Source organism: Schistocerca americana, chromosome 2 (assembly GCF_021461395.2).
Source record: "Schistocerca americana isolate TAMUIC-IGC-003095 chromosome 2, iqSchAmer2.1, whole genome shotgun sequence".
Classification (NCBI taxonomy): Eukaryota; Metazoa; Arthropoda; class Insecta; order Orthoptera; family Acrididae; genus Schistocerca; species Schistocerca americana.
In genome coordinates, this window is record NC_060120.1 from 730,897,820 (window position 1) to 730,911,120 (window position 13,301).

At 43.0% G+C, this 13,301-nt stretch overlaps 1 protein-coding gene across 1 annotated transcript in view; it reads right to left on the reverse strand.

Moving 5' to 3' along the window:
• Positions 1-13,059, reverse strand: part of LOC124595186 (protein takeout) — a 69,519-nt gene extending 56,460 nt beyond the window's left edge. The window contains exon 1 of the mRNA XM_047133803.1: positions 12,857-13,059. Within this exon, the coding sequence (XP_046989759.1) occupies positions 12,857-12,965 (109 nt within the window). The 5' untranslated portion in view covers positions 12,966-13,059. The remainder of the gene's footprint in view (positions 1-12,856) is intronic.
• Positions 13,060-13,301: the final 242 nt, after the last annotated feature.

Here is a 13,301-nt window from a genome sequence, read left to right on the forward strand (position 1 = left end):
TGACATGTCGCACTGAGCTACCGCCTGAAACATTTAACTGTTCACCATGCTTACGCACAACATATAAACAATTAATGCTGGATTCTCAACCTCTGGTATCCGCAAACCGTAAATTTCTTCCGTCCGCAGTTCGTGGTCTAGCGGCTAGGGTTGCTGCCTCTGGTTCACAGGGTCCTGGGTACAATTCCAGACCTGTTTGGGGACATTCTCCGCCCAGGGACTGGGTGTTTGTGGTGTCCTCCTCCTCCTTCTCCTCATCATCATTCATGTCAGTGGCTAGACTGGACTGTGTAAAAAACTGGACTGTGTTAAAATTGGGACTTTGTGCGGGCGCTGATGACACCACAGTTGAGCACCCTACAAACCAGACATCATATCACATAAATTTCCTCCGATAAGACACTCACAATAAATACGCATTAAGCACCTCGTTAAGACACTGGATGTACTTGTGATAAAATTTGCTAGTAACTCATAAATTAACAAAGGCTACTACTAAGTAATCTCTTACCAAGAGTTGAAAATTTGTGTATATAACAAGAAACATGGGCAAAACAGCATTATTGGTAGTGTGGGTATAGTGAAGATGTACGTTTCCAAGCTGAAGACTGGTACACTTGTTAACATGTAGAACAAGAACACTGTCATATCCACTGTTACAATATAAAGTAGGGAAAGACTTAGCCCTACTTAAGACACATTCATTATAAAACAACTAAAGTACCTTAGAAATTAAAAATACTATACTCGTCGGAATGACGTAAAATATAACTGCATAATATCTACATTTTGGCAAATTTCATAAAGTAGGGGATGCTCGAAATCTTCTTTTCTACCGTGTAATATTTATGTAGTGTGTGTGTGTTGTCCTTAGAATAAGTTAGTTTAAGTTAGTTTAATAGTGTGTAAGACTAGGGACCGATGACCTTAGCAGTTTGGTCCCTTAGAAATTCACACACATTTGAACATTCCTTTGACGTACAAGGCTCCGCCGACTTCTACTTGTAAGGTCTTTGGGCAGTTGACCAGCCGCTGGTGGTGAGGCTTGCGTGCCTCACCGATACAGATACCCGTAACATAGGTGCAACCACAGCGGAGCGGTATCTCTTGAGAGGCCGGACAAATGTGTGGTTCCTGAAGATGGGCAGCAGCCTTTTCAGTAGTTGCAGGGGCAACAGTCTGCATGATTGACTGGTCTGGACTCGTAGCATTAACCATAACGGCCTTGCTGTGCTGGTAATGCGAGCGGCTGAAAGCAAGCGGAAGCTACAGCCGTAATTTTTCCCGAGGGCATGCAGCTTTACTGTATGGTTAAATGATGATGATGCCATCTTGAGTAAAATATTCCGGAGGTAAAATAGTCCCCCATTTGAATCTCCAAGCGGGTCCCACCTCAGGAAGATGTCGTTATCAGGAGAAACAAAACTGGTTCTACGGACTGGAGGGTGGAATGTCAGATCCCTTAATCGGGTAGGTAGGTAAGAAAATTTAAAAATCGAAATGGATACGTTAAAGTGAGGTATAGTGGGAATTAGTGAAGTTCGGTTGCAGGAGGAACAAGACTTCTGGTCAGGTGGCTGGTTCAAATGGCTCTGAGCACTGTGGGACTCAACTGCTGAGGTCATTAGTCCCCTAGAACTTAGAACTAGTTAAACCTAACTAACCTAAGGACATCACAAACATCCATGCCCGAGGCAGGATTCGAACCTGCGACCGTAGCGGCCTTGCGGTTCCAGACTGCAGCGCCTTTAACCGCACGGCCACTTCGGCCTGCTTCTGGTCAGGTGAATATAGGGTTATAAATACGAAATAAAATAGGGGCAATGCAGGAGTAGGTTTAATAATGAATAAAAGAATAGGAGCGCAGGTAAGGTACTACGAACAGAATAGTGTATGCTGTATTGTAGCTAAGAGAGACACGAAGACCATGCGCACCACAGTGGTATGAGTTTATAAACCAATTAGATGCAGATGACGAAGAGATTGATGAAATGTATGATGAGATAAAAGAAATTATTCAGATAGTGAAGGGATACGAAAATTAAATAGCCATGGGTGACTCGAATTCGATAATAGGAAAAGGAAGAGAACGAAAAGTTATAGGCGAATATGGAATGGGGCTGAGGAATGAAAGTAGAAGCCGTCTGGTAGAATTTTGCACAGAGCATAACTTAATCATGGCTAAAACTTGATTTAAAAATCATGAAACAAGTTTATATGCGTTTAAGAGACCTAGAGACACTGGAAGGTGTCAGATTATATAATCGTAAGACAGAGATTTAGGAACCAGGTTTTAACTGGTAAGACATTACCACGGGCAGATGAGGACTGTGACCACACTCTATTGGTCATGAACAGTAGATTAAAACTGAAGAAACTGCGAAAAGGTGGGAATGTAAGTAGATGGGATCTGGATAAACTGAAAGAACCAGTGGTTGTAGAGAGTTTCCGAGAGAGCGTTAGGGAACGGTTGACAAGAACGGGGGAAAGAAATTCAGTAGAAGAAGAATGGGTATCTTTGAAAGATGAAATTGTAAAGGCAGCAGAGGATCAAGTAGGTGGAAAGACGAGGGCTAGTAGAAATCCTTGGGTAACTAGAGAGATATTGAACTTAATTGGTGAAAGGAGAAAATATAAAAATGCAATAAATGAAGTAGGCAAAAAGGAGTACAAACGCCTCAAAAATGAGATCGACAGGAGGTGCAAAATGTCTAAACATGGATGGCTAGACGACAAAAGTAAGGATGTTGAGGCTCAAAAATGGTTCAAATGGCTCTGAGCACTATGGGACTTAACAGCTGTGGTCATCAGTCCCCTAGAACTTAGAACTACTTAAACCTAACTAACCTAAGGACATCACACACATCCATGCCCGAGGCAGAATTCGAACCTGCGACCGCAGCAGTCGCGCGGTTCCGGACTGAGCGCCGAGAACCGCTAGACCACCGCGGCCGGCGGATGTTGAGGCATATATCACTAGGGGTAAGATAGATACTGCCTACAGGAATATTTAAGAGGCCTTTGGAGAAAAGAGAAACACCTGGATGAATACCAAGAGCTCAGATGGAGAACCAGTTATAAGCAGAGAAGGGAAAGCGGAAAGGTGGAAGGAGTATCTAGAGAGTCTATACAAGGGCGATGTACTTGAGGACAATATTATGGAAATGGAAGAGGATGTAGAAGAAGATGAAATGTGAGATATGATACTGCGTGAAGAGTTTGACAGAGCACTGAAAGACCTGAGTCGAAGCAAGGCCCCAGGAGTAGACAACATTCCATTAGAACTACTGACGGCCTTGGGAAAGCCAGTCCTGACAAAACTCTACCATCTGGTGAACAAGATGTATGAGACAGGCGAAATACCCTCAGACTTCAAGAAGAATACAATCATTCCAATCCCAAAGAAAGCAGGTGTTCACAGATGCGAAAATTACCGAACTATCAATTTAATAAGTCAGGGCTGCAAAATACTAACTCGAATTCTTTACACACGAATGCAGAAACTGGTACAAGCCGACCTCGGGGAGGTTTCAGTTTGGATTCCGTAGAAACGTTGGAACACGTGAGGCAATACTGACCCTACGACTTATCTTAGAAGATATATTAAGGAAAGACAAGCCTACGCTTCTAGCATTTTTATAGACTTAGAGAAGACTTTTGAAAATGTTGATTGGAGTACTCCCTTTCAAATTCTGGAGGTGACAGGGATCAAATACGGAGAGCAAAGGCTATTTACAATTTGTACAAAAACCAGATGGCAGTTATAAGAGTCGAGGGGCATGAAAGGGAAGCATTGGTTGGGAAGGGAGTGAGACAGGGTTGTAGCCCATCCCAGATGTTACTCAGTCTGTAAATTGAGTAAGCAGTAAAGGAAACAAAAGAAAAATTTGGAGTAGGAATTAAAATCCATGGAGAAGAAATAAAATCTTTGAGGTTTGTCGATGACATTGTAATTCTGTCGGAGACAGCAGAGGACCTGGAAGAGCAGTTGAACGGAATGGACAGTGTCCTGAAAAAAGGATATAAGATGAACATCAGAAAAAGCAAAACGAGGCTAATGGAATGTAGTCGAATTAAATCAGGTGATGCTGAGGGAATTAGATTAGGAAATGAGACACTTAAAGTAGTAGATAAGTTTTGCTGTTTGGGGAGCAAAATACTGATGATGGTCGTATTAGAGAGGATATAAAATATAGACTGGATGTATTGCGATCTTTGTTTTCCTCTACAGTTTTCTATCATCCCGTCCCTGTCAGTATTTTCGATACATTCTGCCGAGAAACTCCTCATTGCTTACCTTATCATTACATCTAATTTTCAACATTCCTCTGTAGTACCACGTCTCAAATACTTCGATTCTCTTCTGTTCCACTTGTTCCATAGTCCACATATCAATAGCATACAAATCTGTTATCCAAACGAACATTCCTTGAAGTTTCTTCCTCAAGTCCTGTGTTTGATATTAGTAAACTTCACTTATCCAGGAATGCCCTCTTTTTCCAGTGATAGTCTGCTTTTTATATCCTCCTTGCTCGGTCCATCATGGATATTTAGCTTCCTAGGTAGCCGACTCTATAATTTCATCTACCGAGCGAAGTGGGCCGGTAGTTAGCACACTTGACTCTCATTCGGGAGGAAGAGTGTTCAAAATAACACCCGGCCAACCTGATTTAGGTTTTCCGTGACTTCCCTACATCGCTTCAAGCAAATGCCGGGATTGTTCAATTGAAAGGGCACAGCCGACTTCCTTTCCCATCCATCCCTAATCGGATGGGACCGATGGTCCTGCTGTTTTCCCCCCCAAATCAACCAGCTAGCCAACCAACCTCGTTGTCCATAATTCTAATTTTAAGTTTCTCGCTGTTCTCATTTCTGCCACTTCTCATTACTTTGGTCTTCCTTCGATCTACTCTGAGTTCATATTATATACTCATTAGACTGTTCACTCCATTCAAAAGATCCTCTAATTCTTCTTCTATTATCTGTCAGGATTTCGTCGTTCAAATATGTTGGTTTTTCCTGAGAAAAAACTGCGTGAAGTTCCTCTGGCAGTTAAATATGAGAAATATGAAGCCATCATGAAGTTTGCCAAGAAATATGTCTCAGACCTGCATATCGAATCTTATAAGATGGTGGTCGATGACTAATCTGTTAAAGGTACTACATACAGTTCATCAGAAGTAGAAACCCAATGAACTTATTAACCTTCGACACTAGTCCCTTTTGTTATTTTGTCGATTTTTTTTTACTCTCAGACTTTTTATCGTGTTCAGTAACTTGTAATGAACTAATACTTCGTGTTTCTTCAGTTACTAGAGTATTTGTCGTCATTGTATTAAAAAAATGAAAGGTGTTTGTGTAACACGAGACAAGTACAATTTTTAAAATTCAGTAAGTATCATAAATCTGTGTTTAGTTATGCAGTAAGCTAGTACGGTTTGCTGGTGGCCTAAATAAAGGCTGGGGAAAGACGAAACAGAGTTAAAAAGTTTTTCAATTTCTGGACAGATTTTTGTGTTTTACACAAAGGTATGTAAATGTATTACACCACTACCTTCAAATCCTTGCGTGGTTACCTCGTAAAGGACACAGTCGAATTTGCTCCCTCGTCATCGACTGGGCGTTAAACAGTTTTTCTTCCTTCCTACCTGTTTTAATACATCCTGATCAAATATATGCTCAGCTGAACCATTCTTTCATGTATGTTGGACACACATGGTAACGACCCGCTTGAAGCGGGAATTGGAACCTGGTCTTCATAACGATAATATTCAGTCCGGATGTAGGAAATTAGAAACTACCTTACGAGTTAATCACCGTAGCAACTGTGTATGGCTCATTAGCCGGAGCAGGCCGGAGTGGCCGAGCGGCTCTAGACGCTTCAGTTTGGCGCCGCGTGACCGCTACGGTCGCAGGTTCGAATCCTGCCTCGGACATGGATATGTGTGATGTCCTTAGTTTAGTTAGGTTTAAGTAGTTCTAGGTTCTAGGGGACTGATGACCTCATATGTTAAGTCCATAGTGCTCAGAGCCATTTGAACCATTTTTCATTAGCCGGTAGCAAGTTTTTCATCTGGGCACCAACTCGGCGGCCCCATTATTCCCACCAGGGAAAGGGGTCCTGCAATGGAATCAGAAAGACATCTCGTCGGTGACGTCTTCTCAGATGGTTGAGAGGTGAAGGCTCGATTGAAGGTAGAGAGAAATTTGCTGTGGTTGAGCCGGGGTTTGATCCCTCGACGTCTCGGTTCCCAGACATGCGCCTTACAGCAAGGCCACCAGGCCGTCGGTCGCTGGGAAGTGAGACATTAGCAGCAGGCAGGCGGAGGCCGGAAGCGGCTGGCCGCACGTGGGCGCTAGCGGTGCCCCTCACTGGCCGTGACCCGCTTCCAGAGCCGCGCAGCCGCGCGGGTCAACGAACAGGACGACGCGCTGCCGCGAGCACGACGACAGCTGCGGCAGCCCGTCCACTCCGCAGTATGGTTCCCAACAAGTGCATAGCCAGCAGGAGACTCTGCGTAATTAAGTTCCTCTCTTAGGCATGGCTCCAGGAAGATAATCCTTTCACTTTTCTTTGATACGTTCTTGTTGTTGTTATGGTCTCTAGTCCAGAGACTGGTTTGATGCAGCTCTCCACGCTACTCTATCCAGTGAAAGCCTCTTCATCTCCGAGTAACTACTGCAACCTACGTCCTTCTGAATCTGATTAGGGTATTCATCTCTTGATCTCCCTCTACCATTTTTACCCTCAACGCTGCTCTCCAATACTAAATTGGTGATCCCTTGATGCCTGAGAACATGTCCTACCAACCGATCCCTTCTTCTACTCGTGCCACAAATTCCTCTTCTCCCCAATTCTATTTAGTACCACTCATTAGTTAAGTGATATACCCATCTAATCTTCAGCATTCTTCTGTAGCACCATATTTCGAAAGCTTTGTTCTCATCCAGTCTAAACTAGTTATCGTCCATGTTTCACTTCCACACATGGCTACACTCCATACAAATACTTCCAGAAAAGACTTCCTGACACTTAAGTCTATACTCGATGTTAACAAATTTCTCTTCTTCAAAAACGCTTCCCTTGCCATAGCCAGTCTACATTTTATATCCTCTCTTTCGACCATCATCAGTTATTTTGTTCCCCAAATAGCAAAACTCATCTACTACTTGAAGTGTCTCATTTCCTATATAATTCTTTCAGCGTCACCCGGTTTAATTCGATTACATTCCATTATCCTCGTTTTGGTTTTGTTCACTGTGTATTCCGTTCAACTGCTCTTCCAGGTCATTTGCTGCTTGCCTCGCGTGTTTGGATTTCCCCGAGATCGGCTTCTACCAGTTTTTTCATTCATCTGTAAAGAATTCGTGTTAGTATTTTGCACTCGTGACTTAGAAAGCTGATAGTTCGGTAATTTTCACACCTGTTAACACCTGCTTTCTTTGGGATTGGAATTATTATATTCTTCTTGACGTCTGAGGGTACTTCGCCTGTCTCATACGTCTTACACGCCAGATGGCATAGTTTTGTCATAGCTGGTTTCTCCAAGGCTCTCAGCAGTTGCCTACTCCTGGGGTCTTTTTTCGACTTAGACTCAAAATGGTTCTGAGCACTATGGGATTTAACTTTGGAGGTCATCAGTCCCTTAGAACTTAGAACTACTTAAACCTAACCAACCTAAGGACATCACATACATCCATGCGCAAGGCAGGATTCGAACCTGCGACCGTAGCGGTCGCGCCCTTCCAGACTGTAGCGCCTAGAACCGCTCGACCACCCCGGCCGGCTCGACTGAAGTCTTTCAGTGCTCTGTCAAGTCCTTCACGCAATATCGTATCTCCCAGTTCATCTTCATCTGTGTCCCATTTCTGGAATACTGCCCTCAAGCACATCTCCCTTGCATAAATACTCTATATACTCTTTCCACTTTTCAGCTTTCCCTTTTTTGCTTATTAGTGGTTTTTCACTTGCGCTCTTGATTTTCTTACAGGCGGTTCTCTTTTATACAAAGATCTCTTTAATTTTACTTTAGGTGATATCTATCTTGCCCCTAATGATACATGCCTCTATATCCTTACATTTCCTCTAGCCATCCATGCTTAGCAATGTTGCACTTACAGTCGATCACATTTTTGAGACGTTTGTATTCATTGTCGCTTGCTTCATTTACTGCATTTTTATATTTTCTCCTTTCATTAATTAAATTCAGTATCTCTTCTGTTATACAAGGATTTCTTACGTTCCTAGAATTGTTAAATGGCGCTGGGTGTCCTGGGTTTCTATACTGAGCTGTACATGATGTGTTAACCAGTAGTATTCTTGGGAAAATTTCTCTGGGACGGATAAGCTTGTGTTCACGAATCATGGGCTTCCGAAAAGTAGTGGACACGCTGCCTCATTGCAGATTTAACGAAAGTACGAGCATACGCAATAGGTTCCCACTCATGTGAGAGGCTCGACGACTTTTTAAGTAACAGAACCTAGTGCGTTTTCCTAGACGGCGAATGTTCGCTAGAGACAAGGATATCGTGAAGAGTGTTCCAGGGAACTATGATAGGACCCCTGTTATTTTCTGTATACATAAATGATCTTGTGGACAAGGCGAGCAGAAATCTATAGCTGTTTGCTGATGATGCTATAGTGTATGGAAGGGTCTCGTAGTTGAGTGACTGTAGAACAGTACAAGACGAATCATACAAAATTTCTAGTTGGTGTCATAAATGGCAGCTAGATCTAATTGTAGAAAAATGTACGTTAAAGCAGACGTGTAGGTAAAACAGACCCTTAGTGTTCGAACACAGTATTAGTAGTGTGCTGCCTTACACACGTCGATTACATATCTACGCGTAGCATTGCAAAACAATATGAAATGGGTAGAGCATGTAGGAAATGTAGAAGGTAAGGCGAATGGTTGAATTCAGTTTATTGGTAGAATTTTAGGTAAGTGTGGTTCATCTGTAAAGGAGACTGCATGTAGGACACCAGTACGACCCATTCTTGAGTTCTGTTCCTGAGTTTGGGATCCCCACTGGGGCATATTGTAGGAAGACATTGAAGCGGTTTAGAAGAGGGCTGCTTGATTTGTTACCGGTAGGTTTCAACAACACGCAAGTATTATAGGAAGTCTTAGGGAACTCAAATGTGAATCATTGGAGGGAAAGTGACTTTATTTTTGAAGCTGACTGCAGAACGATTCTACTGCCACCAAAGTATATTTCGCGTAAGAACTACTAAGATAAGAGAAATTAGTGTTCATTTCGAAGCATATAGATAGTCGTTTTTTACTCTCTGTATATGCGAGTGGAACAGGAAACTAGCAGTGGTGCAAGGTACAATCCACCACGCATAGTACTGTCGCTTGCTGATTATGTATGTAGATGCAGATATGCACCTCAAGAAGCTTAAATGCCTACCGTATCCTCAACAAGAGATGTTGAAAAGATAATTCAAATGTCCCCTTTAGAAAAAATGACAGCTATGAGAAATATCAGGCAACTGGAGGTGACACATTTACAAATGCTAGGAATGTAGGTATGTAACACATCTTAGTCAATGCAAGCTATAACTGCAGATGGTATCTATTTATGCAGTCCAGTCTGTCTAAGAATAATTAGTTTAGTTCACCTGAGTACAAAAGTGCACAATAGTGCCCGACCATCAGAAAACATCTCATTCGCCACCTTGGAGTAGAGCGACCTACTTAAGATCCCACTTACTGCAATACGTCGTTTGTAATTACCCGTTGTTTACAACTTCTACATTATATAATAATTATCACCGTAAAAGAAACTGACTATATTTGTTGTTAAAGCTTGATTGAGATTACACGGCGAAACACAAACACACACACTTATTTGGTCTTGAACGATGGACAACATTTTCCCCGGACAACATTTACCCCAAAACATATCTCAACTAATTGCAATCCGAGGTTGCGACCAATTTTTATGGAAGTTTTCTATTGGTTGTAAGTAATATGCTGGAATTAGTAGTCCCTACCACTTATTTCCAATTGGGAAGCTATCTTCCCCACTACCTGCAGACCTGGTAATTGGCTCTATAAAAGGCCGCCAACATGTTCTACTCCTTGGAGACGAGAATCAGAAAAAGAAAACTACATGAACTAGTGAATTTCGTCTTAGACCTCGGGGAAAAGGGATCAGTTTTGTTTATTATGCCCCCGCTAACACCCTCATCAGTTGAATCCTCATGAGATGCTGAATACGATTTGTATATAGTACTTTTTCGTGCTATATTTCGGAATAACAGTACTGAAGCAGTAATCAGTAGGAAGGAACACTGCTTCAGCTCATAAGAAAAGGCCGGCAGACAGATTCTTGCACGCTCACGGTGACGTGTCCGCTACGACCGGTGCATGCCGCTGCATTCGTGGTCCCCGCCTGCACCGTTACTCCGTCGAACAGAACTACTGAGTGGAGCAGGTTGCTCAGTGTCACTATTCTCCAAACTGCACTCTAGTGACATAAAATCAAAAGGCCATCGCAATCTCAACTCATAAGGACACTCTTTTAACTCTTCCGCGACTTGTCAGCCAATCCTGACCCTTCTTAGCACACTAAAGAGTAGCAAGTGAAACTGTCACCCCACGTCAGGCGCACATCCCAGACCTGTCAGACTGATCCTTACGGACATGACGATTGATCACTGTCCCTGGGGAGAATACGTGGACTCGGTCGTATGTATTGTGAGATACCGCAATAAATTGCTCCAGGGGAAATCTGAAAACGTCACAGAAAGGTAATATGATAATTATTAAACTGTGATGAAAAAACAGACATCGCGACTATTACTCTCAAACTTTTATTGGTGTTCTATCCCTCTGTACATCTGATGATGTTTCACATAAGAAATACAGCAAAGACTTATCAGATTTTTCAGTTTACGGCAAGTGACGTTCATTCAGCATCATGAACAACGAAGTATTCGCAATTTTAGCTATGTTATGTTACAAAGATGTTACTGTTTGCTCAACTAGGTATGGTGAGTCCTTCAGTGATAGTCTCACCTTCATGAAAACAAATATTTATCCACACATTCTTACCGTTAGTGTCAGAAATAAAACAGATGAGAGAGGAGGACAGTAGATATTTTCATTACATTGACACATTTGTTGTAATTCTTACGACAGTGATTGTCTTTAAAATACAATAAACTTTTAGCCAAGAGAAGGAAATGAAAATGAATCTGAGATATAAGCACAGTCCAAATTAACTGTTATGATGTACTAGTCTTTCCTGCAGATATCACAACAGACTGGGTATAAAGCAAGGAACAAGATTTCTGAAAAGATCCATCAATAATTCCTCTATTGTATACATTGAGTCAAACGCTTTCTTCTGTTCCAAATGTAGAAAATTCCTAGAAGTTTCCACCACTTCTGCACATCACGTCTATTTCCAACTAAATATCGGGCTCTACTTTAATAGACGATACAAATTATGTATTTCTGATCATCAGTACGCGTAAAAACAGCAAGGCTGTTTACATATTACCTCACAAAAAATGACGCTGAGCACTATGGGACTTAACATCTGAGGTCATCAGTCCCCTAGAACTTAGAACTAATTAAACCTAACTAACCTAAGGACATCACACACATCCATGCCCGAGGCAGGATTCAAACCTGCGACCGTAGCGGTCGCGCGGTTCCAGATTGAAGCGTTTACAACCACTCGGCCACAACGGCCTGCAAGTGTTACAGACCCTCTGCTGTTCCTGATCTACATAAACGATATACGTGATAATCTGATCAGCACTCTTAGATTGTTTTCAGATGATTACTCCACACATGTAATTTTGGACATTACCTGGAACAGGACGACGTTTAATGAGATATAAGATCACGTGGCTCATTTGGGAGCCACTGTACGCACATAAGACGTAGAAACGCCCAAACACACGATCTAGAACACTGATTTAATTTTCTTAATTTTCACACATTACTACTTTTGGCAAAAGCTCAGACACTTTCTTCAACTTTATCTGCCTCGTGATGACTGGGTGTTGTGTGATGTCCTTAGGTTAGTTAGGGGACTGATGACCATAGATGTTAAGTTCCATAGTTCTCAGAGCCATTTCAGCCAACTTTCTTCAACAGAAGATTAAGTTCGATTCCGTTTCATCCTTGATAAACTACACTACTCTTGCGACGCGATAGCAACGTCCCGTAAGCGACCTTCCCTTCCTACATGATTCGTCACCAGGTATCTTATTACACACCACGTCGTAGTAATAACGTGAAGAAGAAGATGGGGCGTGATGGTAGATTACTCATTTTCCATGCCAATTGAAGGGTCGACTCTTGTAATAGTTTTACTAATGGACTCCGGCAGACAGCATTAAATGGATGACAGCAATAAGCCAACTCCTACAGGTAAAAGCTTGACACAGCCAAGCTCGCATAAATATGTATTTATTTACAACAAGTGGTTTCGACCGAATTTTCTGTACTCTTCGGGTCTTCAAAAATTTTTGTTATAAAATGTGCTCAATCTGAGTTCGACTCATGCCAAGTTGTCATTTTAGTGGCCTGAGGTCCCAGCTCAAAATGAACACATTTTATAATCAAAATTTTTGAGGACCTGAAGTGACAGTAAAGTCTGCCGAAACTGGTAGTTGTAAATGAAGAAATATTTATGCGAGCTTGGCTTTAAAAAGTTTTTACCGAGTGAAACAAATCGCTCAATATCTCAGCACGGAAAAATTTCAATCAACTTCTACAGCTCACCACACGGAACAGTATAGACATGAGTTACGCACTTGTGTGCAAGATTAGGAACGGTTATTCTCAACGGCTACTAAGTCCCAGAGTGCAGATTGTTAGGCGGTACTCACGAATTCTGTATTGGCGCTGCGCCGCCCAAGAGGAGCCAAAGAAGCAGGCGGTGAGCAGCAGGAATGCGGCGGCCCGCGGCTGTCGGCGGCTGCTGCTGGCGGCGTCCATGTCGGCGTCCGTGGTGACCTGCTTCTGCTTCTGCCTCCAGCGACGGACTGCTGGCCTCTCTGACGGCCACGGCCACGGAACCGGTCACCGCTCTTCCTGCCGCAGCCTTAAAAAGGCGAACGGGGGCGCCGCCGCGTCCACACTCGCGCGTCTCGCCCTGGGCCGCTTCCCATTGGATGAGCAGCAGCGCTCGGCCCGCTGATTGGCCCAGGCCCTCTGTGGAAGGGCAGGGTGCCCGTGCGCTACCCCCGTCGCTGCGGCGCCGGCGTAGGGTTGGTCCGGAGAATGCCGGTTACGCATTGTCGTCACGGCGACCACGTGCTCGCGCAGTGGACC